This window comes from Agelaius tricolor, unplaced genomic scaffold, assembly GCF_023055355.1.
Source record: "Agelaius tricolor isolate 1412-34295 unplaced genomic scaffold, bAgeTri1.0.p SCAF_9, whole genome shotgun sequence".
Taxonomy (NCBI): Eukaryota; Metazoa; Chordata; class Aves; order Passeriformes; family Icteridae; genus Agelaius; species Agelaius tricolor.
In genome coordinates, this window is record NW_027269269.1 from 27644756 (window position 1) to 27671604 (window position 26849).

Consider the following 26849-nt stretch of genomic DNA (forward strand, 5'->3'; position numbering starts at 1 on the left):
GCATCCTTCTTGTATGCTGGCACTTTTCTACTGAGTGTCTGCCTGGCTCACTGTACTCTTGGTGTGCTGCCAGCCTCTTTAATCACAGCTCATTCTTTTGTGTCATTGGTGGTCACACCTCAGGCCTTTCTGTAGTCCAGTTGTGATGCTTATTTTTGTCTTCCAGTTGCATTCTCTAGTCAGGTCTCAGGCTCCTTCTATGCCTTGCTCTTGGTGTCCCTCTGTGCCTCTTCCTCTCTGTCCTGGTTTGCCTCTGTGCCTAATATGTGGGCCTTGGAAGTGGAAGGTTCTCTCCACATCTGCTGTAATAAACAGCTGTTTACTCTTTAGTTATTTTTGCAGTACCCCTGTAAAAGGCCAGCAGTCATACTGATGCCCATCTTGAAAATGTTTATTTGCAATGTTAATAAGAGCTGTTTAAAAAGGTGTCTGAATGTCACAAAAGACTGCAGCTTTTCAGGGAGGGGAGGCATCCTCAGACTGCTATGCACACAAAACTATAAGTTTTGAAATGCTGACATCCAGATATTTAAATTACAAATAAGAATGGGGTTTATGAAATGACTTCAGGTCCCACTGATTTTCATGGTATGTCTGGATCATTTAAGCCCTTTTTTAAAATACACTATCAAATCTTGCTACACAGGTTCTTAAATTACACATTTTTTTGCTGGATGTTATTTCACTGTGTTTCTATTGGTGGAGTTGAAAAGAAAGGAAAAAAAATTGAAAGGAAAAAGATTTTAAATTTCACCTATGACAAAGAGGTAGCTGTTCTAGAAAGCTAGGAAGAGGACTTAAAAAGTTAATTGCATCTGATTCTTACAGAACACGTGTCTTTTCAACTTTCAGTACACACTATTACTTGGAGGTAAAAGTTACTAACTGGACCAAAGTCTGACAGAAATGAAGTTGTGTTTCTCCTTCATTGTAAAGAAATGAAAATGCTTGGAGGGGTAGGGGTAAATGCAGCACAGTGTGCATTATGAAAAAAGCTGTTTTAAGGTCAGTAAGGAAGAAAAAGAAAGCACCCTATTCTGCATTGATTTGGCTTGCTTTAACATGGATCGGGTTGTAAAATCTGTAATGGAAAACCTTGGAACAAGGGGAAGGTGGCCAGGGAATCCTGTCACCACTTGAGTTTGCTGGCATTGATATTACATTTCACTAATGTTTGTATATTTTGGGCCTCTGGAGGCTTTTTGTTATTACTTAGATCTGAAGCTACAGCTTTAGTTTTCACATCTTTGCGCAGCTTCTATATTGAAATAACTGCTTGGTACCATTTTGTCATGGAGTTGTCAGGATGATTACTTAGTATTCATAAAACGCTTGAAAAATGCTGTAGAAATTAAGGTGGGGGTTTTTTGTTTTGGTTTATTTTAAACTTTGTTCATATGCAAATTAAAAAGTTGGTTATAATACATTATTCCAAGAGTATACATCAGCTACATGTTCCTGGCTGACTGCATAAATTTTAGTATTCCTAAGAGCTTTTACTTGGAATTGGCAGTACACTAAACGTGACTCAAGTCCCTTCTGTTGTGAGATATTATTAAAGTGATGGGGTGTGCTGCAATATTTCTGCATCCTGTTGACTGAAAGGGGATTTTCATATGCTTGCTTTAAATCCTAACCTGCATTCTTTTTACATTGGGGATTTGCACCTCTAAGTGTAACTGTGTATCAAGTCATTTGTACTTTTGCATGAAAGAGCTGAAAGGGAGATTAGATGGTTTAAAACAAAGCAGTGAACTGGAAGAGCTGGAGTCTGCTTTGCTCCATTCCTGACCTCACTGTGTGACCTTGGACAAAAAGTTCAATGTCTTTCTGCCTCAGTTAATCACATCAGTTAAACAGGGATAGCTATGAGCCAAAGAGCTCTGTTGCTGTAAGATTTTTGTTTTTATAGACCTCCTGTGAATCTCTAGCAGTGAAAAACAGGTATATGTGAAGCCTAAAATGTTCGTGTTCATTCCTAGAGCTACATTATCAGCACAACATTTTCATAGTGCATCATATAAAGAATAGTTCAGTGGAAGATGTAAAGGAATATAAAGGCTATTTTTGAGCTTCCAAGTACTTGTTTTCTGTTAATACCTCTATAGCTATTTCAATGTGGATTCTCCCTATAGCCTAGTGAGCCCTGATGAGAGTGTTGACAATGAAGTACATAATGTCTTTCGAGAGAAATAAGATTGTTTTAATCTAACTCTTTATTGAAGAAGATTTTAATATAATTGATTATCTGCTCAGATAGTCTGAGTCATGTAATAAAAATAAAAACTTTCATTCAGATGCAGACTGTTACTAGCTTGAGTAGTAAACAGACCAATCAATACCAGTTACAATACCCTGCTGTTTAAGCCAGCAATAGGAAAGACATGATTGAATTGCTTAGATGTTATTTAGGGTCAATCATCTGACTCTGTCCTTTCAGTTTTTAATTTCTACATTAATTTCTGCAGGTCTAATGAAAAAGTGTTCTAGACAGAGCTAAGGCTCTTAGCTGGGAGACAGGGTAGTTTTTATCTGCGGAGGTGCATTCTTCCCTCTAGTGCAGCCCCCTTTTTCTGAGCTGGCACTGCTGATTCCTAAAGCCCAAGGTATCTGTAAGTTCAGGACTTCTCCTGCCTTTTTCCGTATCACCTGTTTGTGCACAGGCAGGGGATCTAGAAGAAAGGAAGTGCTGAGATAGCTGTGCTCTAATGAGTCATAGCTGCAATGTAACTGCAACTAGGTGTTGTCACCACTGTTTTAGACTGTCCGTATATTGGTGTATGATTTGAAATTTACCTCCAGCAGTATTACAGTTTCTTGCCAGAGACAAGCCTATGTCTGTGGATGCCAAACACTGCACCTGTGGCAGTGAATTGCTTTCCCTGGTTTAAAATGCATGGAGTCTGCACTGGCTGCACCAGGAACAAAACTCATAATTATTTGTTCTTCCTCTCAAAGCTCTGTGTAGCCCTGGGAGCAGCTGAGAGTCAAGAATCCAATAAGTAATCTTTACAGGCATAAATTCAGTGATCATAGTAAGTTCTCCTGATGTCTTTTTTGCTTCTGAATATGTACTGCCGAGGTCTGGCAGGCCTTGATACCCACCCTACCCCTGCTGCTCTATTTGCTTTGATCACATGTATATGTCCTTTGTAGTGGCATGGATGATCTGCTCACAGTTTTGAAGTGACCATCTTAGAGCTGTGTTTCTTGCCGACTGTCTCCTCCAAGCCGCTCTTTGCAGGTGATGGGCAGGCATTTGATGGCAAGAGGGATTTCAGCCCCAGGGCAATATGTCTTTGTGCAAAGATTAGAACAAAAATCAGAGCAGTAGTAGTGGAGGAGCCCTTTAGTGGCAAGTGGTTTGCTTTAGATGTGGCTTGTTGTTGCCACAAGGTTGCTGTCATATGATGGCTGTTCAGTGTCATGTGGAGCTGGAGCTTGTAGGCTCACTTTGATTCTTGATGGCTAGATTGAAATTTGCTGTTATTAGTGGTGACTGACAGTCTCCATCAGGAGACTAAATATTGACAGAGCCCTCAAGACATAACTCTACTTTAAATCCAGTATGATTGAGGCATGTTGGCAAAGTTACAGTTGGAAAAAAAATGCTTTTATCTGCCACTCCTTGACTGCGGCTCCAGAGCTACTGAACTTGAATGTGTTATCAATGCAACTGTTGCTGCCTAAACACATCCTGGATGTGAGCTCACTGGACTTGAGTTCAGTGGTCCCAAATTCGAGTAATTTCCTAAAATAGTTAATAAAAGATAGTGCACTGTCTACTACCAGGACCACTGCCACCACAGAGGCATGATACTGGAGTCTGCTGCTTTTGTCCTCTGGAGAGAAGGTGTTTGTGCCCTCTGGGAGAGGACTGAGAGTATATTAGCGTCTCGTTTCTTCTGCTATGTGACATTATGATATTTTAGTATCCTCTGATGACAAGACATGTTTTAAACTGATTTCTGGACATTTGCAGGAAGTTACAATATTTTGTCAAAGATTTTGTACGTACTTCTAGAAAGTAGCATCAGCTTCAGAAGCTTCAGTGTTCCCATCTGCATTTCTGTCTTTCCCTTATGTCAGTCTATCTCTGGCTTGGAAATGTTTCTTTCAGGGTACCTTTCACCTCGTTCCAGGCTCGAATAACTTACCCTCTTTTAACAATAGGAGTGAAACTTAACATGAGCCCAGAGACTGAAGGAAAGCAGATCTGTGCCACAGAGCATTTACAGCATTGGTTACTGATCTTCCTTGACTTGCTGAACTACCATGGAGATCTCCTAGTTACTCTCCAGAATGGCTAATGTGCCAGGATGTCCTGGAGCTGGATGTTTGGGCCTTTCCTGAAAAGTGTCACTGGACTAGCCATTTTGGTAAGGGTTTAAGCTGCACCTAGAATATTTACCTTTTAAGAAAACTAAATTTTTTTGGTCAAGACCTTGGTACTGATCAGCTCTGCAGACGCACAGAGACATGTAATCTGATCTGAAATTACAAAGACTAATTGCATCTGTACGTAGGTGGGAATGAAGACTGAAAGACTGGCTTAGAAATCATAGAGGCTCCCTTTGCACTCAGACTGAGCACAAATCAAAGAAGTAGGTGTGTGTTATTAAAGAATTGGTTATTTTAAGCAGCTGTGATGAGCACAAGATTCTTATAAATGCTGTAAGTTACATAAATTTGTCTATTCAGCCTTGAGGAGATGGGGTTTTTCTGATTGCGCAGTGTTGGTAATAACTATCCATCTGCAGGTCTTGTTCTGCAAAATGAATGCTTCCACACCCTGTTTGCATTGGATCTTCCTGGTAATGTTCTCTTCAAGCTTTGAATAAATGCCATGCTTCAGGGTGGTGTTACTGATTTAGTATCTCATACTGATGGCTCATATTTTATTTTAAAAGTGACCACACAAAGTTTTAGAAGTGCTTGCTTAGTTTCTTTCAGCATTTGCTTGGTTTCTGTCTAAATAATACAAAATCAATATATCATATCTTTGTTGTATCTCTGCTTAGGTATCTTAGATGGATTAAAGGGAAGAGTTTTGGTTCCCACTACTGTAGAGAAAGAGGTAGGCTTCTAACATAGCCGCTGATTATGTGATACCAGCCTAGTAGAGACAAATATACAATGTAATCCTTCACTGCTAGGTTGATCAAAGGTAGTCTGCAGGGTTCTCTCCAGGACTTGTTTCTCACAGCTGCACTGGATTACAATGTGATTTACCTGGCCTGTGGGAGGGTTTTAATGCTGTTTAAAAATAAGGTTATACCCCCCGCCATGAAAACAGTCTTTGTCAGTAATACAAATAGCTGATCATCAGAACTTTTAGGTTGTAGTGTCCTCCTGCAGTCAGAGGATGTCTGTCTCCCTTTCTTTTCATTTTTTTAGTATTTTTTTTCACTTCATTTTCCTTTACACTGTTCTATTTAAGTTTCTACTGTAGTTGCAGAGGTTCCTAAGAATAGATTAATTAATATATTCAGTCCATAAAGGCAAGATAAGAGCCTTTTTGAGAATATGATGGTTCTGGGTTAAATTCTTGGTTGTTTTCTTTGCTTCCATTGTGTTCTGTTTGGTTACAGCAGACCACAAATCACTCTTTTACCTTGGACAGCAATGTTTTTGATATATAAAATACCAGAAAATAAATATTCAGGAAAATAAACCAGCTTATATCTTCAGTTTTTCCTTGCAAAAAGGGAGCAATGTTTCCAAAAGATATGGCAAGTTCTGAGGTCATTTTGTCTGAGAAAGAAAATTATACTATTACTGCATTAAACAACTATTTTCCCCTTTAGTTTCATAGCACTCTGGTCACGGTGACCTTGTGTGTTTGTACAATCTTTGATTTGAATAGATTAAGAGTGTTCGCTTACATGCGTGCCTCAGGTTTTTGTTGACTGTAGATAGCCTTGTCCTTTACTAGAATTCGTCCCAGCCTCTAGTTGGAACATATTGGTTATGTTGTGCTGTTGCAAATACTTCACATTATGAGGTAATATGAATGATACTTCATTTTTTAAAAATTAAGAAAATAATAAAGGTATAATTTTTACAAAAATCAAGGTAGAATGTGGTAGAACAGCAAGTGTTTTTTCTAGAGCTCTGTAGATGGCAGTTAACAAGAGTCAATACAGAAAGCTGCTTGATGAAATTGTGCAATAGAGAAAGTTATAACCATGTTGAAAAAGGGCAGTAGAACAGTTAACTTTTCCACACAACTGATGCCTTAAGTTTTAGCTTTCATGTTTTCCAGATTCTGTACTGCATTAGTATATAACTCTGAACTTCATGTAAAATGTTAGCAAGTTCTTCTCAGTTTAGTTAGACAAAACAATCTTTTTCCAGCCTGAGAACCAAGGACACTGTTACAGCTTCAGGCTCAAAAAGTATAAACAACGGCAGATTGCGGAGAGCAAACTGGGAGGATGGGGCTTCATAACCTGAAGCTGTTATGGGACAATTAACCCCAGTATGTAAATGGGCCAAAACTTACAAAAGTGTGAAAATGTGTGACCCGTCATCCATCTTGGGTGTAACCTTAGCCAGGCTCTTGTAGTGCCCAAGGTGTATTCTTTGAAGGCCTTTTTAATAAATACTTACTTTATTCCTTTAGCACTGTCTAGCCTCTGTTCTAGGTAGCCTCTCAAGGCATCACAACCATGATATGTTGTGATTGTGAGTATCCTGAAGTTAGCTGTAACTGTCCCAGAAAGTTTCATGTTTTTCAGTCAGCAAATTATGAATGGTAAATTCCTAGAAGTACATTACTTACTTTTGTCTTTTCCTTATCCCAGAGGACTTATTGTTCAGGCTCTGCTTGGTCAATACTATCAGTAGTAGAAGTAGTAACAGCCAAACAAGAAGGGAGCTGAAGATCACAGTGTATCTTAGGTACTCTTGATGATAAATTGTCATATGAGAGAAATAGGAGTTATGGAGAAGATTATTGTGGAAGGTATTGAAAAACACCTGAAAGACAATGCAATCATTGGTCACAGCCAGCATGACTTTGTTGAGGGGAAAGTCCTGCTTATCAAACCCGATTTCCTTTTATGAGAAGGTGACCCACCCTGTTGATCAAGGGAAGCCAGCTGGTGTAATCTTTCTGGATTTTGGTAAAGTTTTTGACACTGTCTCTCACAGGATCCTTCTGGACAAGGTGTCCAGCATACAGCTGGATAAACATGTCATGGAATGGGTGAGCAGCTGGCTCACAGGTTGGGCACAAAGGGTTACAGTTGTGACATCAGACTAGTGACCTGTCATTTGTGAGGCTCTGCAGGGCTTCATCCTTGGCCCTCTGCTCTTCAACATCTTCATAAATTACTTGTATGCAGGGCTGGAAGGGACACTGAGCAAGTCTGCAGATTATATTGAACTGGGAGGAGCTGTTGACTCCCTCCAAGGCAGAGACCCCATGAAAAGACCTTGATAAATGAGAAGGCTGGGCAATAACCAACCATATGAAGTTCAGCAAGGGAAAGTGCTGGATTTTGTACCTGGAATGGGGCAACCCGGCATGTACAGAAAGACTGGGGAATGAGAAAGCAATGGAGAAAGCAGCGCCATGGAAAGGGACCTGGAGGTCCTGGTTGATGGAAAGTTGAACATGGGCCAGCAGCGCCCTGGAGCCAGGAGGGCCAGCCCTGTCCTTGGGGCATCAGGTCGGCATCACAGCCAGGCAGGGGAGGGGATTGTCCCACTCTGCTCTGAGCTGGGGCACCTGGAATATTGTGTGTAGCCCTAGTCACAACATAAGGAGGGTATAAAGCTGTTAGAGAGTGTCCAAAGTAGGGTAATGAGGATGGAGAAGGGGGAAGCTGTATGAGAGGCAGCTGAGGTCACTTGGGCTGTTCAGCCTGGAGAAGATCAGACTGAGGACAGACCTCACTGCAGTTACAGCTTCCTTGTGAGGCTGAGAGGAGGGGCAGGCACTGATCTCTTCTCTGTGCTGACCAGTGACAGGACTTGAGGGAATGGCCTAAAGTTGTGTCAGGGGACATTTAGGGTGGATATTAGAAAAAAGTTCTTCATACAAGAGGTGGTTGGGCCCTGGAACAGGCTCCCCGGGGAAGTGGTCACAGCACCAAGCTTGACAGAGTTCAAGCATTTTGGCAATGGTCTTAGACACACGGTGTGACTCCTGGAGTGTCCTGTGCCAGGTCAGGAGTTGGATTGACAATCCTTGTGGTTCCTTTCCAAGGCAGCTTTTTCTGTGATTCTGTATCTGCAGTTATTTTCTGTTTGAACTACATTAACGAAGGCTTCAAAGTGGATGAAAACAAATACCATGGCCTAAGCTTTCCTTCTGCAACAAAAAGTAGTAGTCTGGTTTCACATTTACAGTGATGATGGGTATTGTTCTTGTTATTATTGTTATTATTCTTCCTCCTCTCATCAACTGCTGACAGCCAGCCTTAGCATTGTTGTGAGAAAAACTGAAGCAGTAGTTTTCAGTATATATCACTGGTCTCATTGCCTGGGGATACTGTTAACTAAGCAAAAGCATTTTAGAAGCTGGATATAAAATGCTTAATTCAATTTCTGAGAACTTGCTGAATAATTTGGGATGCTGCTTGCTGGTCTGTTTGATTCAGGCTGACATTCTCTGTTCTGCTGCAGGGCCACCTGAGCTGAATTTTTATCAGCTTCTTTCACTTACAATATGATAGACTGTGTTTGATGTGCAAATGGGACTTCCCTTCAATACTCCTAATAAGTTTTTCCTTTCTCTGCTTCCATTGATTTCCCACATCAAGGAACTAGAATGTAGCCAGGGTGGAAGATGGATAAGCAGCAGTTCTTCATATTCCCATGGCAGCTCTCAAGTTCCCATAGGTAACCTGGTATGGTCTGAGTTCTGCAGACTGTGGCTGACTTATCATCAGAGTGCTAGCCAGGAATTACAAAGCATTACATCAAGGAGAGAGAATAGTTGAGGAACTGATCTGAAATTTTAAAGATATGAGCTGAAAGTTAGACATTGAACTTGTATTCTTGTGAATTATTTATTTCTTTTGTGCCCCTGGAAAATTACTGTCTCGCTGTCTTGGTTTCCCCACTCCAGAAAATGGGGTCCATGCTACTATTTTCTGTTCTTTGTGTCTCTTCCTATAAGTTTTCCTATGAGATTTCCAGGCCAAGAACCATCTGTTATTATGTATAGGCACATTGGCTAGTACAGCTAGTCCTGAACAGAGCAGGAGCTTTTAAAAAGCAGTTGTAACACAAACAATGAGTAATTCCTTCCATCAGAACAGGGCTGCTCACAAACTGTGTTGGAAGATGGTAGCACTGCTGCCTCCAAGGTTGCACTGGAGAGGCTTTAGGGCACAAAATGGAAGGGGAAGGTCTCTCGCATTTGATGCTAAGAATCAAATGAAAATGATCTCTGGGGTTTGCAGCAGACATGTGAATTTTGTCTTTCAAGCCATCTCCATCTTCTGTTGAAGTGAATGGTCCAAAATTGGTTCAGCTTGGGAAGTCTCAGTAGAATTTCAGAGCATTTTTTTCTGTTTTGCGAAGTGTAAAGCTCCAATACCTGGACTGCTTTGCAAATGTAGAATTTAATCTCAAAAAAAATCAGAGGAAAAGGTGATTTGTAATTATTCTTGTTTTTACTGGGGAAAAATCAGCCAAAATACCTGCAGATGAAAAATAATGTCTTGCAATCTCGTAGTGACTTTTACTGGAGGCCCTTCACATATTTTGCTAACCTGAATTAATAAAATCCTGAAATATCTTTTGCAGCCTAGTGTGTTCTTTAACAGTTGTTTAACAGGTGAATTAATAAATAGATGATATTCTGGGTGCCTTGGAAGTGGAAAAGTATCAGTAGGACCATCTTACCTTTCAAACTTAAAGCATCTAATAATGAAATTTACAGTTATACTGCATGTTCTGATGTCTTGTGGGGTTAGTTGCTTTTCAGTTGTTAAATTTTTTCTTTTTCCAGCTTGTCAAGTAACATAAATATCCCTTATGGCACCCAGATAATGGGACAAGATAATGGGACAAGGTGGATATTTTATCTTTGTTCCTGTTTTGTGATCAGTTTGTATTTGGTATCTCAATTATCTTCAAGGTTTCACCATCCACTCTAATTTACACTTAACTCAGGTGTGTGGCTACCCAAGTTCAGCATATTGGCAATGGCAGACACGTACACAAACTTTCTGAGCAGGACACTTATCATTAGAATCACTTAAACACCAACCAGAAGCACCAAGATCAGCCTACTGTCTTAGGCTGGTAAATGTGCCACGTGCGCTGCCCACAGCAGAGAACCTGCAGAGAGCTGGTGCAGAACCTTTGGGGTGCCAGGGAGGAGGAGTGGTAGGAAGGTGTGGGAGTGGAACAGAGAGAAGCAAAGTGCCTGAGGGGATGGAGGGTGAGGAGGAGACAGTGTAACAACTTGCACAGACTTGTGTGCTTCCGGAAAACTGCCAACACTGGAGTGTGGAATATAATTTTAGGTCTGTTAACAAAACTTTGAAAGACACAGGACTTCAGACTGGTAGTTCGGAGGTTGGCTGACTTTAAAATAAACAGAAAAGTAGACGGATTTTTTTTTTTTTTTTTTTTTTAGTCAGACAAGAGTAAGTTTACATAATAAAATAAACTATTGTTTGAGAAGTTGCTGCTACTGTTGCAAAACAGTATTTGGAAGGAGTTTCACCTCATGTGCACTTTTTATAGGCCTTGCAATTGAAAATTTGACTACTGTTGCCTGGATCAGATTAATTCATTTGCTGAACAAACCTTTACGGCCATCCTCTTTCATGTACAGAACTATGGACTCACAGACTTGGCTCAGTTAAAAAGTATGAGAACCTTGTCAGAATGGACAGTAAGTGATCTATTCTGCCATCAGCCAGGAGAAGACAGGCTGGAAGTCTAGGTGAAGTGCGCAGTGCTAAGGGGAGAGATGGTTAGGCTAAATACTATAAAGACTTTGCAGCTTTTCCGGGTTCTTGAGTTTGGCTTGTGATAAAAATTAAAAGGTGAGGGGAGTTTAGTGTGTGTGTTCAAAGGAGGTTACTTTGGCTTGATTATTTTTTTTGGTGATATGTGGAAAGTACAAAAGCATTTTCAGGTTACACAGACAGGTTACAGACTCCCTTGAAGTCTGTGTAAGGCCTTTGATACTGGCTCTATTTGTACATGAAATTGCTGCAGCTCATGTGGAACACAAAGAGAAAACGTCTCACTCAACAAGTGACTTCTGTTCTGGATTGGTTTGTGAAATGTAAGCTGAAGGAAGCCTCTTGCCTGCTCTTTAACACTGACCTGGTTTTGTATTTAGAAGCTTTCTGAAGCACCTTTCTACAGGCAGACCCCAGGTTTCAAGGCAAAATTCTTCCCCAGTTAAAGTTTTTACAGTGGCAACAGCACCACCATCTTATGTAATTTTTCTCTGTAATAGAGACAGAAGGGTTAGTTTAGGGGTGATCAACTGGACCTTGAGTTGCTGCAGGAGTAGAAAATTGTGTTCTGCAGCAGCTGATGTTGATTTCCAAGTGGCCTATTGCATGAAACTGAGCAACATAAACCAAGGCAGAGCTAACAAATCAGGAAACACACATGTCACAAGTGGTTTGCTAGAGTTAGGAGGGAGTATGAGCTGCAAAGAAAACGTGAAGCAAGCCAAGGCAAGCTAGCCCTTTTGGTATCATGCACAAGGTCACCTATCACCACAGGTTTCACTTTGACACTTAAGCATTTGTCTTTGGATGAGAACTTCTGTGAAGAATCTCTTGGACTGATACAAAGTTGTTCTCACAGTAACAGTAGTGTTAAAGTGTTTGTAGCTTTGATCAGCATTGCAGGAGGTGCTTGTCTCGTATCCTGTTTTGTATGACAATATTGTACTGCTTTTATCGTGTTACTTCTTGCTGATGGCTTGTAGGAACAAGTATTTTGTCCAGCTCCCTACTGCAACCATCAGTGTTTGATATGACTGGTGCTAAAATGCCCTGAAAATAAAAGTCACCTGAAGAACTATGATGATGTGAAGACAGAGAGGCACTTATCCTTCCTTAGCTTCCATAATTGCTGTGCTGCAAATGTTGTTTTAGATCATTTTTATACACTATAGAGGAAGCTCAGGTGCCTTGCTTGGATGAGGCAGTAGGCTTTCCAATGCCTGAAGGTCAGCCAGACAAATTCTAAGGTGAATAGTGGAATTTACATAATTTTATTTGTTCACAGTTAATGTATGTTCTGTTCTCTTGACAAGGGTATAGCTCATCCTTATGAGGAGAAAGGTGCTTGATGTTTGCCTGAGGCTGGCTCTGCGTTCTGGATTAGGTGGCACCCTCAAAGAGAGAGAGGGACCATCTCATTGCTGACAGCAGCAGAGCATGGAGAACTGCAGAAGGAAGAAGCTTCATGAGTGCAGGGTGGGGAAGGCAGAGGTGGGGAGACCAAGTCAACACAAAGTCTTTAGAAAGGGATGAATGAGGAATGTCAAGAAGAGCAAGGAGCAGGGGCACAGCCAGGGTTCAGCTAGAAGAGGAAAACAGTTTATGAGAGTGTGGAGGGAGCCGTGCAGTCTGTTACAGCCCAAGAGGTCCTCTGAATGCTGCTGATCTGAAAGCAAAACTAAAAGACGGAACCTGCCTGCTGAGCAGAGAGGATGTGGCTAGAGAAGGTTTGATCAAACTCCTTTTTTTATTCTGCTTCATTCAAGAGGGACAGTAAATTTTCAAAATTCCTTCATTGTAGTTCATGTTTAAGAAGAACAAAATCTTAGGCTGTAAAGGTTCCTTTGTGTAGTTTTGATTCATTCAATGGCCTTTCTAGATAACCAATTAAATATTCAGACAGTGCTTAAAAAAATTGGCCACATTTTCTTGAAATCTGCAGTTTTGGCTGGTATACATGTTACTATTCTACTTAACTTCCATCCAGCCCATGAAAAAAGTGCAGCCTTTTGTAGGAAAAGCAGTTAATGAGCTTTGCTTATGAATATGTTTATGATCTTTTCAGTTTGATTTTGACATATTACTAGCATTGTTAACATTTTTGTTTCCTTTCACTTGTGTAGAAGTAGAAACATTTTAGAAATGTGCTAAGTACTTCATGCAGGCATTGTTGCATTGGACACAATTACATGATGAAGAGAAACATGAAATATATGCATCTGTATCTCACACAGGATAAGGATCTTCAAAGGGCTATCTGTAGATCAAAGCCCAGCTGTAAAGGGTGATCAAATAACCTGCTGAATAAGACTAGAGGCTGAAGCCTTTTGGTACAGAAGCCCTGGTTTGTTTTGCCATAGACAGTGTCTTCTTGTGGGAGGTCCCAGTTTTGTGTCATCCCCGTTTGCACATGCACACGAAGATCCAGCACACACACATCACTCTCTTCTCATGCGTATGGCAGAGCTGTAGCAGCTCTTAACTCCTCCATCATCCCACTCTCAACTCCTTTCAAAAAAAATCTGAAAATCATTGCACAAAACACATACTCCAGAAACTAGTCTCAGCCAAAAACTTAGGAAAAAGGTTTAAAAGGGGATGGTGGGGCATGGGGGAACCAACCCAAAGCCCATTGTTTGTATATCCCTGTTAAGACAGATGAAGCTCTATAAATAAAATTATTGGTAAACTTCCTGTCATGGACGAGTGTGTATTAATACTTGCTATGAGCAATAAGTTCCATAATGAACTCTCTTCTTCCCTGAAACATTCCCAAGATTTCCAGCTATACATACACAAGGACACAATATATGAGCTGTACAGCTCTTTGTATCTCCATCATTTACAGAGACCTTGTTTCTTCATGATTCCTCAATGATGTAATAAGAAAGCAGTGGAATAGTTAAACTTCAAATTTGACAATTATTGTACTTTTTTGGCTGTGTAAATGTAAGCAGAGACAGTTTCATGCTGTTTGTTAACTAATGGCAAGAAAAGTTTATTTAGATTCTTATTAATCAGGTCTTAACAGTGTAAAGTGCTGAAGGACCTACCTTTGAGCAGTTCTGACCCAGTGCAATTCCAGACAGAACAGAATGCATCCCTCTTTGGGCAAGAGTTTCAGGAGGGCACTAGAATGTGTAACAACCTGCGTTGAAAAATGTAAGGAAGAACAGGAGATTGCACAGTACAACAGCAGGAGCTTTTGCCCACATTAGGAAGAAAGAGTGAGTCCACAGGAAGAAACACAGTGTCTTCTGTCTTCAAGTTCTGAAGTAGAAATGCCAGCTTAGGACAAATGCTAAGTTAAGAGACCATAGCTGCTCTTAAAAACAGAGAGAAGAGAAGAGAAGAGAAGAGAAGAGAAGAGAAGAGAAGAGAAGAGAAGAGAAGAGAAGAGAAGAGAAGAGAAGAGAAGAGAAGAGAAGAGAAGAGAAGAGAGAAGAAAGTGAGTTTGATGAATAAGATGAGTCAAGGAAAATCTTGTGGAATTTTCATAAGAAACAGCATTTCTGGACCTGTTGGAGGACAGAACAGTTTTAGCGAAAGAGTTTTTGATGGATAGGAAGTAAACAGAATATAATACCAAGCTTTAGCTTTTTGGACTTGAGCTGTCCCTAAATTGTTTCCAAAGGTTTCATAGCCATGATAATTTTTTCTAGTATTCCCAAACTTTCATTAAAATGATTGGAAGCTCCAGTGCTATTGCTGGCTTCCTGACAGCTAGTTGTTACTGCAATCAACAGTTGCTTGAAGGAAGGCTTGATTAAAGTGTCACATTGTTGTAGTGAACTGGCATGTGACTTTTGTTTCTCCAGCCGACTTCCTTATCTCAAGCCTTTAATGAGGACCATTTAGAAGAGGGGTTTTTTCTCCTTGGGGCTTTTTTTTTTTTTAAAGCGGAACTCTTGAACTTTCCTCTTAAGCAAAATTCATTTGATGTTGAGTGTATCTTATTCAAATGTCCTTGACATTCATATCAAAAGATCTTTCATAACCTGTGCTGTACACACACTAACAATGAGGAACTGAAACTTTTCCTCATATCATGTTTTGGGTTATACACACTCCAAGCATTAAAGCAGTTTGTCTTCCAGGTGGGTAACAGAACATAATAATTGTTAATTGTTATGATAGGAAAATATATAGGACTTGCTGAGTTAAAGTCCAATTGTCTTAGTTTGGTAACGAGGCATAAACAATGGAGGAAGCTGGAAAGTGGACAGAGGGTGTTGTTTGTCAGATAATGCTCTTGTGAGGTCTTTTGGAACTAGCTTAAAACATTCACTGCCATCCCAGAAGACTGATTTTCATTTGTACCTGTGCAAGGTTTTCCAGGTCAGCTAAGAGCTACTGATTAAGTCAATTCGAACCCATTTGACACTGAAAGTTAGAACATGCTTGTACAATCCAGTTTGATGACTCCTTTGTGGGAACAGTAACCTCTAGCTGTGACACTGAAACAAACACCTGGGAGTGGCACAGTGAAACTGCACTGGCCACTTCCAAAGTGATTACACCCTAATGTACCCAGTGCCTATTCAGAAAGGGCCTGATGAAGGCTTTGTTGGCAAGGAAAGAGCTCTTTATTCAGTAACTGTAGTGTGAGCTTGTCATCCACCCGTCCCCTCACAGGCACTTGTGGGAGAACATCCAAAGGGTTTTAAGGAGGGAAAACTGGATTAATTTCACTGTGCGTGAGATAGATCTTGGAGAAGAGCCTCCAGGGTGTTGGGAAGTGGGGCCGAGGGTGTGGGTGGCATAGGAAAGGGGTTAAAAGACAGTAGTGCAAGGTGATAGTGCAAAGAAGTACAGCAGGACTTCATTGTGGCTTGAAAGAAAGAGTATGGTGGAGGGGAGAGCCAATGAAGGCAGTCCTCCGGGGTATGAGGGAAATACCACAGTTAAAATGTAGGGGAGAATGTTATCTCAGGACCTGAGTATCTGCTGTAGTAAAAAGGCCTCTGAGAGGCCTAAGAGGTATTTGGCATTGTAAATGAAGAAGAGGATTGAAATGTTAATTTCAAAGAACAAAGAAAGATATAGATTCTGGACTGGTCCTTAGAGGGGATCAGATGTTGACACTAGTCACAGTGTCAAAGGAGACTGAGAGGAGATTCAGCAGCTGGACTTCACAAATATCATATTCTGAAGCAAGTAGCTCCGTGCTAAGGAAAGCAATCTGCAAGACAGCACATTTGTGTCTGCTTACAGACAGCACATCCAGTGCTTGAGAGCTGCAAAGGTCTTAACATGAGCTAACTGTGTTAATGCAAGTACCAGTAAGGTGTTTCTGCAATGAGAAGGGTCCTGTATGTGACCCAACATGGCTTGATTGGCCCAATTTCAAGCAGGTATTCCTAGCCATGGTTGTGTTTTTTTCAGCAGCTGTCTATGTGTGTAGTACAGATTGGAATTTCTCTTTTTATAGAATCATAGAATGGTTTGGGTTGGAAGGGATCTTCAGGATCAAATAGTTCCAAACCCTCTTGCCATAGCCAGAGACACCTTCCGCTAGACCAGGTTACTCAGAGCCCCATTTAACCTGTCCTCGAACAGCTCCAAGGATGGGGCATCCACAGCTTCTCTGTACAACTCGTCTCAGTGTCTCGCCACTCTCGAAGTGAAGAATTTCTTTGTAGTATTTTTCTAAACCTGCTCTCTTTCAGTTTAAAGCCATTCACCTTTGCCCTATCATTGCCTGTCCTGGTAAGGTCACTCTCCAGCTTTCCTATAGCCTCCTTTAGGTACCAGAAGGCTGCTCTAAGGTTCTCTTGGAAACTTCTCGGGTTGAACAACCTCAGCTCTCTCAGCCTGTCATCACAGGAAAGGTGCTTCATTCATGGCCTTCCTCTGGACTCACTCCAACAGGTCCACGATCTTCTTACGTTGGGGGCCCCAAAACTGGATGCAGAATGCCAGGTGGGGTCTCACCAGAGTGGTGCGGGGCGGAGAATCCCCTCCCTCACCCTGCTGGCCATGCTGCTTTTGATGCAGCCTAGGATACAATTGGCATGTTGCTGGGTTGTGTCAACCTTCTTGTCCACCAACACCCCCAGGTCCTTCTCCTGAGGGCTGCTTTCAATCTAGTGTACAGTGTACTACACATAATTTAATATACTACTCATATTTTAATAGCATAATAATATTTTACTTTATAAGGTTATCTTGCATCCATGATACAAATGAACAGTGTGGTTCACAAAGGTCTTCTGGTTTGTTTGTGTTCAATAGGTATTAGCCCGTCACCTCCGACCTGGAACTCTGCGTGCTGTTTTTGGGAAGGACAAGATTCAGAATGCTGTTCACTGCACAGACCTGCCTGAAGATGGACTTTTAGAGGTAAGGCTTGCTAGGCAAACATGTTCTCACAGGAAGTTGTAAAGTGAAATGCTTCTCTTGACACTCTTTTAAGCTAGTAAGTGTTTTCTTTGTGGAGTAGCTGTGTTCTAGACCAGACTAGACACAAAAAGAGAAAGTTTGTTAAGGGTGTTTGACTTAGTTAATTCTGATACTATAAAAAAATTCATCCATGCAGTTTTCTTGAATTAATACAGTACAATGAAGTATTCAATGGAATGAAACTCAAGAGTCTTCTCTTTGTCTGAATGTGTCCTTGGGTCTGAACATCAGTACCTCACACTGCTTCTGCAGCGATACTTTCTTAGCCCTTTCTTGGGTGACCACCCTGACTCCTGAACTAAATTGTGTCTACAGTGAACTTGTGTGGAGCTTGGAATATTACAGGCAGTAGGGATTCAAATCCTCCAGATAGGGCCTAGGTTTATTTGTAGACAGTCATACTTACGTACATCAGTTAATATTTCCTGTTTCTATATTAACTTACTAATTATTATTTGATTTTGGCTTTATATGCCAAAATTTAAAGTCCAATAAAATGAGAAAATGATAAATTGCAGGACTTTGTAAAGACAGAAGTACTCATTATGAAAACCAGAACAAGCTCATTCACTTAATTCTGTGCCTCAAAACTAAGGTCCATGGCAGGGGGTTGAAATGGTGTGTAATCTTGGATGGATCTCTGTGTCAATGGAGATGCTTTTCAAGTGCATGCACAGCTTATTTTTTGCTGCCTGTATGTATTTGTGAGTGCTTTGCTGTCAGGTACAGCAGAACCATTGAGCAGCAAGTGCTGTCCTACTTAAATAATTTTACATTGCCAAAATGGTGGTTTCATGGGGGAGTGAGGAAGATCGAACTTCATCTTCCTCCATGAAATAACCTGTGGGTTAAAGTGCTTTTGCTAGGAAATCCCATCTAGTTTAAGGCACAGACTAGTGAAATTCAGCACTGAGGATGGCAACCAATATAAACAAAGTTGCAGCTTTTTTACCATTTTCAAGATATCATTAAAAGTTAACAATTTTGAGTTTTTCCATTAGGGTTTATACAAGCAAACTGGTATTTTTTCACCACATGCCTGAAGTTCCTCATCCATGGCTTTCCAGTGGCAGCAGAACAAAAGAACTGCCTGTAAGGGGAAAATTAAACAAGCCAACACTCGAAGAACATTTTAGTACTCCATCAGAATTTTCCACTGTCTGTTGCCTTTACATTGGTGCAAAGCAGGTTTTGCTGGTTGTTTAAATTGTGTTCAGAGCCACTATAAGTGAGGCAAGAGTTGCTTCTCCAAAACAAAAACTGAGCCTGGCATTCTTTCTCAAGGGTCTCCATTACATGTGTTTGTCTTTCAAATCCTGCAGCTCAGTCATAACCAAAGTTGTTGATCTGGTATTACTCTGACTACACACCTTGCAGTTCCTGGTGCAGTCTGATCTTTTTAACAGTAGCTTATTGATTGTATTTTTTTGGGAAAGGGATCTAAGATAGTTTTTTACCATAGGCATAATTGTGTGCAGAATATTGCTGTTCATCAATCTGTAGTTTCTTCTATAACAGCCCAGGTTAAGCCTGCATTTGTAAAGGACGTCACTACATGTTGTTTAGTGAGTAAATAAAGCAGTGAATGTTTTGAATTGAGAACAGTGAGTTTGTACAAAGGAAGCCTTGGCTGTATCTGTTGGTGGGTGTGAGGAGTATTTACACTGTTAATGCTGAAGCAGCTTATTAGACGTCCCTGCCACAGTCCTGACTCCTGCTGTGGCTGCATGTCCTGTGTGCACACAGGGTGTGTGCAGGGCCTGCAGTGCCCAAGGCATCCTGGAGGAAATATGGAGGGACTGCTGCTCTTGACACTGTGTATGGAAAGCTGAATAGGTTGGTTTGTGTCTTAATTGGTTTTGTGCCTTTTGAACTTCCAGAACTAAATGGAGATGGAAAGGGGAGATCCCTGGTTGACCAAGTATTCTGTGATGGGCCTTAAAATGCATAGTGTTTATGGAAGCACAACAGAAGCATGTTCCCTTGTAGAAGGGTACACACTGGTGCCTTCTTGGGAACTTTGGTACCTTTAGTGCAAGACACTGTTTATCTTAAGATTTCTCCACCTTTCTCTTCAGTTTTCATCACCCAGTTTCAGATCTAGCTGAAATTTGAAGAATTTGCAATAGCAACTGCTGTCTCATTGTCCACAAACGGAGACTTCTTATAGGAGATGAGCTAGGTAATTGAGAATTAGATAAAATGCTTCCTGAAGTTAATAGCCAAAATCTAGGTGGCTTTGGTGTTTTACACTTAATTGACTGTCACTGGGAAGGGCAAGGTTGTAACCTTTCTCCCAAAAATCATGACTAAGGAGTACTTGGTGAAAGGAGACAGAACACTGTCTTGGGAACAACAAGGAGTAATTAACTAAATAAGGGTCAGCTTGTGCACCTAGTTTAGAACACTATACTTTAATAATGTAGTACAGCAATTTTTCAGTGTTTTTCTCTTAGAACTCCTTTCCATGGATCTGAAAAAAGGAAAGTTCACTTTTAATCTTAAAACCCCCTCAAACAAACAAACCAACCTCAAAAGCAAATATGAGCACTTGCTCCCACCAGTACGACCCTTAACTCCTGTCTTTGTTCTACAAACGACTTCACATTTTAGGCAGTGACTAAAGAATATCAGAATTAATGAATAACTCACTTTTGCTCGAGAAAGGAGGGGAGATGCAGCTGAACCTTAAATGTAGCTGGTCACAGTAGTAAAATCAGTGTATTTTCATTTGCAGAACTTTAAGTGCTCTTTTTTATTCCTAGCTTAGTGATACAGGAATGTGAATATTGCCCTTATCTCTTAGATGAGTTGTTTGACTTACTAGGTCAGGCACTTACTTATTCACTTCATAGACTTGTGTGTCCTCTTATCAGTACAAAATATATTTTTACAAGTGACAATGAGAAGACACAAATAGCTCAGAACAGTCTGTTTTCTCAGCCTTGTCATCAGTTTCTCATTTTAATGAGAAGAGGAAAAAAAGGAGGAAGAGTAGAGAAGGGAGACTGATAGCAGTGGAGTATTTGTGAGATTATGCAGTTTCATTACTGAAGGTTCAACCAGCAGCTGATTGTTGTGTTGTACGTTCATTCAGAGCAGGCAATTGCATTTGTTTCCCACATCCAAAGCAGGTACAGCTCTACCTCTCGTCAGGTTTTTTACCTGTTTTGTATAAAGCAGGTACTATTTGGGGAAAGCAATTACGGTACTCACCTGCTTTCATGTTCCTTGTGAGTCAGGTAGGGCCAGGACTGGAACATGCATATTTTATATGCCAAGGAACTGCTCTGTTTCACAGACTAGGGATGTGTCATCTACATGTGATGAAAGATGATTCTGTTTCTCAACTCACCATCTTTGACCTGAGGAACGTTTCTGATAAATATCTTGATGAAATAGAAGCTGGCAAACTGTTGGATCTGATGAATCATCATTCTCTAGACAAAAGAAGTTTCCTTAAAATTGATCATTCCTGGAATAGTTCTTAATCAAAGTAGTGATACACGTATTGCAGCTACCAGACTTCACAGTTTGTGTCCCTCTTTAAAGAAGTGAAGGCAAATTAAAAATCAATCATAAAGGCCTTATTCACATCACTGAAACTACAGTGAGTAAAATTTCCCACAGGAGGTGGTGCTGTACGCACACCTCACTTCCCTGGGTCTCAAGTAGCTCAGTACCTTTCAGATTATGCAGGAAACCACGTAATTAAAAAACTGGTAGCCCAGAACTGCAGTTATAACAAAACCAGAATTTCTGGGGTTTGGGACACTCTGCCTGTAACTTGTTGCTCATACTGTGCAGTTCAAGCTTTTTGATTTTGGTTTTTTGCGTGTGTGAGCAGTTCCATAAGGGCATTTGCAATGCAGAAAATCACTCTGGGGATACAGAATGCACACATCTGGAGTGACCTAAAAGGTCTCTCCATTGCAGTGCAGCCTGCTGAGCCACCCAGGCTGGCTTTGTGTTCCTGTGCCATGGTGTTGGGGCAATCAATCAGTCTCACGAAGTTTCTTTGCATAGTTACCAATTCCTTAATAGTCATACATGTGTTTGTGTGTGTGTACTTAGACACAGGAGAAGATGCTGCCCTCAGTGAGACATGCATGAGAAAGGATTTGCTGTGAGACGGATAAAATTGAGTCCTGCGTGAAACAGCCTTTTCCCTGTTGCCGAGGGTGATGCTGTTATTAGGTGACTAATCCTTGTTCAATATCGTGACAATTGCTGCGGGTGTGTGCTTACCCGTGCCTTTGTGTGCCTGCTAGGCTACGAGTGGAACTGCAGAGGGGGGTGACCTCTCAAGCCACTTTTCGTGGGAGTGGGGGATGTGCCAGCTGCCTTCCCAATCTTGTGTCCCCACGGGCGCTCTCAGCTGGCGCTGCGTGTGCCACCGCATGGCCGCCGGGTGCATCAGGCTCCTCCTTGGGCATCGGCACCGTGTCAGTTTTCAGCGTCACGGGCAGCTCTCCAGACAGGCAGGAGCGAGGACCTGCTCGAGTATCGTTTTCTGGCCTTTTCCCTTGCCTCGAGCTATTTGTGGCACTCACAGACATGAAAATAACCTATCAAAGGGGGATGACTTTGCTGTTATCAAAGAATGGGTTTCATCTATCTTCCGAGAGAGCTGTCATGACGGTTGTTTTTTTCCCTATCACTTCTTTGAATTTCAGCTGTACAGTGGTGTTCAAGTGTAGTGCTGGGGACTGGCTGAATGTACAACAAACTGCTGGAGGCTCTTTGTTCCTTTGCTCAGCCTTGCACCAGTGAGACTGGCTTACTGCTCCTAGGGCATTAAAGCAAACAAGTAATATCACCTAGGGACAGATCAGCTACAGTGATCTGCAGGACAGAGACTCCCACAGCTCTGGCACTGGAAGTTCAGCCGCCTGGATCCGGCCTTGGGGAGATGTGAGGTGATGTTGTACAGCGAGCGGTGACAGGATGGTCCAGTTCAGCAGAAAGAAGTGTTTTGTCCAGGCTGGTGCTGTGGACAATGAAAACTGTGATAGTTTTCCTCAGACTTGGAGACTTGGTATAAGCTGAATGCTCTGCTGAGTGTTAAGAGCTGTACTGCTCCTAAGCTTTTGGTGCAGTGTGTATTCCACCTGCTAGAGGCCAGCTGTCCTTGGTCTGGCATTCCAGATCATGCCAGGAGAAGCATGTCTTATTTTTCCTTTCCCTTTCCGTTTTTTCAGGAAGGCTGAGGGCAGGGTGGTATTTTAGGAAGCTGTTCAGGGTGGACAGGGGAGCAGTTGCTTTGGAGGGGGGAATGCAACGCATGTTTCCATAACCACTTCCTGTTACTGAAGCACTCTGCTGGCTGCCACCTTGCCCTTTCTTGTGTGTTGCCTCCTTGGCTGCCCACTGCCATTGTCTGGAAATGGGAGTGTGATGCAAGGTGCTCACTATCATCCACCATGGAAATGCTTCTGTACCACTAATGAGCTGATAGGTGGGCTGAGGTTAAAGTGCAACAGTTTAGGATGGAAGACATCAGAAGGATGTAGCTCTGTTAAACTAGTCCTTTTTGTTGCATCGAGGTATAGTCCAAGCAATTTAATAAAGCATGTCAATGAGTAACTCTCAGAAGCATCGATGGAATTTGTGTGTGTCACACTTGGAACAAAGGTCTCCTCCATTGCTTGTTACAGATTAACTTGTCTGGTATTATGCAAGCTGCCTCTGCCAGCCGAGAACTAACTCTCCTCATTCACAGAGCAGCCCAGCTTGTAAAACATTACACAGCAGAAGTGCATAGCATGGCAATGAACCTTTCACTGAGGGCATTTCAGCCCTCTGCATTTCCCTCAGGAGTCTTTAAAATATTTTAATAAAGAAGCCATTGTTTCACTCAGTCATATGGCAATTTTGCAATGAAGTCTTTTATTAGAGGCCCACACTGAGCTGCATAATCCAGGGTAAAATGCTTTTCACTGTTTCCAGTGAAAAGTAATAAAAATTGAGTGGTTTGAGTGAGGTTGGCTTTCGCAGTTTTTTCTCCCAAGTTTTCATCCAAGCAGTAGCTATTTTTGTCTGTCAGTTGGAAATTTCAGTCTCTCCTGGTACAAGATGATTTCTAGAGAGGTCTGTCAGATAATGGTTGTTATGATTCAAGTGCTTTTCCATTTAAACTTTCTGAGACCTTTTATCTAACAAAGGAACAGGTTGGAAAGAATCTGGAGTGTAAGAAAACTTAATCTTACTTGGTGGTGGTTTTGCATACCAGAACACGTTAGCCAGCACTGGAATGTTGTCTCACGATGTTTCCTGGTGCTTTATATATACTTGTACAGAGAATTAAGTAACCCTTTTGCCTAGGCCTATCTGAAGGAAATGAAGAATTAAAAATAACATTAATAGATGGATAGATATTGGAGATGTTGGTGATTTCTCTTTTAAAGATTATTGTGTTATTAGGTCACGTGCAGCCTCATTTTGAGCACAGGTTGTATAATTATTATACTTGTGGGCTAGACAGGCAACCTAAACCAGGAACTTGTTTAAACAGTGTTGTGAAATAGTTCACCTCTTGTGCTTCCACTTCTGGGTAAAATCCGAGGTCCAGTTACGCCTTGTTCTGCCAAGTCTGTAAGTGCCAGAGAGAAGAAGTTAATGAGTGTGAACCAAGCAGCTGCCAAAGCTCTTTAAGTTTCACCTGATCCTGAAGGTAATCTATGTGATGAACAGGGCTTGGCTTTTCACACATGTTTGTGTTGCGCTGAGCAAAGTAATTTTGTGGAGGGGAGGTCAAGGTGGAGGGAAGGCGTGACACTTCTTGATAACTCATCTGAGGCCCAGTTTGTGTCTTTGAGACTGCTGCCTTCTTTCTTTCCCTCAGCATGTTCTCATTTTTTAACCAAAAAGCCCAGGTCCTTTTTCCATTTCTCCTTTTCCTTGAGCTGAAGCAGAGCAACTCAGCTGCACCATGGGCAAACTACAGCAAAGAGGACAAAAAAGCTCAGGGGAGCAGCTTATACAGCAAGAGCAGTAAGGGCATGCTGTAGTTGTACAGCCACATAGAAGCTCAGAATATCCTTCATTTCTGGAGCAAGGGGCCCTGCACCTTATTGGGGGGTAAGAGAAACACTGTTGTTCTATAACAAATATGCTCTGAGATGCCCATAAATTTTTATGTGGTTTCCTGTTATTGACCTCAGCATTGCACCTCCCACCTCTCTCTCAGAGGTCAAATAGACAAATTATTATCTCTGCTGGTGCTTCCCGTGTAGGGTTTACCCCTTGTCATCTCACTGCAGCTTCCTTCACTGACTACCATCAACCAACAGTAATTAAGAGGAGAATTTAAGTCAGCTATTTTCATACATGTGTTGAAATACATATGGAACATGGGAGGAAAAACTCAAAGCCAAACATGTTAATATGGATAGAAAACTGTGAAAAAGGTTTCCTGTCTGTCATAGATGCTAATACCATGGCATATATTGACACTAGAGTTAGTCAAGCTCTAGAAACTAATTCTTCTTTTGTAATTAATAATAGCTAATGATTCAAAGCATAGTCTCATGCCACTACTGGTTTTGTGCTGTCGTAGCGCTGGGCTTAGATACTGTGTTGATCCTGTGCTAGCAGCTGTGCAAACACAAAACAGGATGGCAGTGGTCACCTGAAAGGATGTTAGCTGTAGTCTAGGGCTCCTTGAAGTCACCCAGCATCTTCTGGTTTCAGTAAGAGCTGCATTCTTCCTCTTTGTCTTTAACCCCTAAGTGCACTGGCACATAGGCAGGAATGATGCATCCACAACTATTCCTGAGATACACTGACATACGTCAGCAAGTCTCTGAGCAAGAGGCATAATACCAGACAAGTTAATTCTCTCTGAAGTATTCAGAATTGGTAAGTGGGCAAGTTTCCTTCTAGATTGGTGCCAGTTACTGCTGTTCTGATGGGGAGACACAGTGTGCCAAGACTATCCAGCCACAAACTGGAACTGTGGGCTTCCTCAGGTAGCTGCCTTAGTCCAGCCATTGAATAGTAACTAAATCTCTGAGGTGTCCTGGCCATGGCACTACATGGTTCAGCACTCAGTGGCAGTGTTGAAATCACTGAAAGCTGATGAGACTTGAAACAAACTCTTGGCCTTTTAATACTGACCCATTCCACAGGGAAATGGAGCTTTCTAGGTTCAGTGACATCTCTCAGAAGGTACTTTGAGCACTGTGCTTGGGGAATTTATGCCATTAGTTTGGTGGGATGGTACTTTTCCTGTCAGCACACTGAGGCACAATCTGAGTAGAGGCCAGGGGCTTGTGGTGGTGCATGCAAGGCCCCTGCTGGTGGTGCCTTCCATTGGTAATTTCTTTCAGGATATTTTGTTGCTGTCTCATCTTCATAATTTCAGCACTCTTGCCATGTGTACCCTATTGGGTCTCGTGCACAAGTAATAATCTGCTGAACATCACGGTTGCTCAGGAAGGACTTTAAAGGATGGGTGCCTTCTACTTTTTTGCTTCTTTGCTGCTTCCATCCTCACTTGAATCTATGATGTGGTTGGAAGACATGTTCTTGTCTCTGTGCGATCACTTCCTCCTGTCTTGGCCATAACCTGGTAGCTCGTGAGGACCATGACTGTCAGTGCTTTGTGAGCAGGCTAGAGAGACTGCTCAGCATTGGCAATGCCTCTGGCTTGTACAAACACATGCAAGCCTGGCTTTACTTAGACACTGCAGATATCTACGAGCAGCAGGGCCCTTCCCAGTGTTTTTATCAGAGCCTGGGGTGTGTTTGCACTGACACCTGTGGTGCACTTATGGTGTCTTGCCTCACCTTAGCTTGCTGCTTCAAGGGCATCCTACAAGACCTCCACAGCAACTCCTGACTGTGAGGCAGGGAGCAAGGTAAGTGTGAAGTGCAGAGGCAGTGATCTTGATCACTCAATGAGCTGCTTGGGATCCTCAGGAAAGCAGTACTTGCTGTCATGTTGGAGTTTGTCACTTCTGATGGGAGATGGGATCTTACACTTTATTTCATTCCAGTGGCTTTACCAAGCCATTGACGTGTTCTGATGGTGACCAAAGATGTTACTAGATAAGAAGTAGAACTCCAGGTGGGAGAGTTCTGAACTAATATGTTCAGCTCCAGCTACAGAGCAGTTGGTTTATGATGGGGACTGAGGAGATTCAATGAACTTGTACCTTCTTGTTAAGTCTCCAGGTATCTATGTTTCAGGAGTCAGTGAGCTGAGTCAGCACAGTAGTTACACATGATGTAAAAACAACATCTTTTTGTTCTAAAGTAGTTTTGGAGTTCACCTATTTTTCTTAGAGTAAATAGCATAAAACTCACTTTCTTGGTATTTGTGATTGTGATATAATGAACTACTGTCTTGTCCTCTCATTTCCATCCTGTTTGGAATTCACATTTTTCTAATCTTTTATTTTATTGTTATAATTTCCAAATACCTTCCCTTGCCCTTCTCTTCCACTGTATTTTCAGAGTTGAACATAACCCTACACAATTTTTGAGGTGACAATGTTAACAGCACAC

At 41.6% G+C, this 26849-nt stretch overlaps 1 protein-coding gene across 4 annotated transcripts in view; it reads left to right on the forward strand.

Annotated features, from left to right (window-relative positions):
• The window catches only part of NME7 (NME/NM23 family member 7), an 88278-nt gene that overhangs the window by 55124 nt on the left and 6305 nt on the right, over positions 1-26849 (forward strand). For 3 of the 4 annotated variants that reach the window (XM_071433374.1, XM_071433373.1, XM_071433371.1), the window contains 2 exons: positions 17172-17279; positions 18341-22925. In XM_071433374.1, coding sequence (XP_071289475.1) covers positions 17172-17279; positions 18341-18382 — 150 coding nt within the window. In that variant the 3' untranslated portion in view covers positions 18383-22925. Of the gene's footprint in view, positions 1-17171; positions 17280-18340; positions 22926-26849 lie in introns of those variants that run through there. The other variant, XM_071433372.1, reaches the window with a different exon arrangement.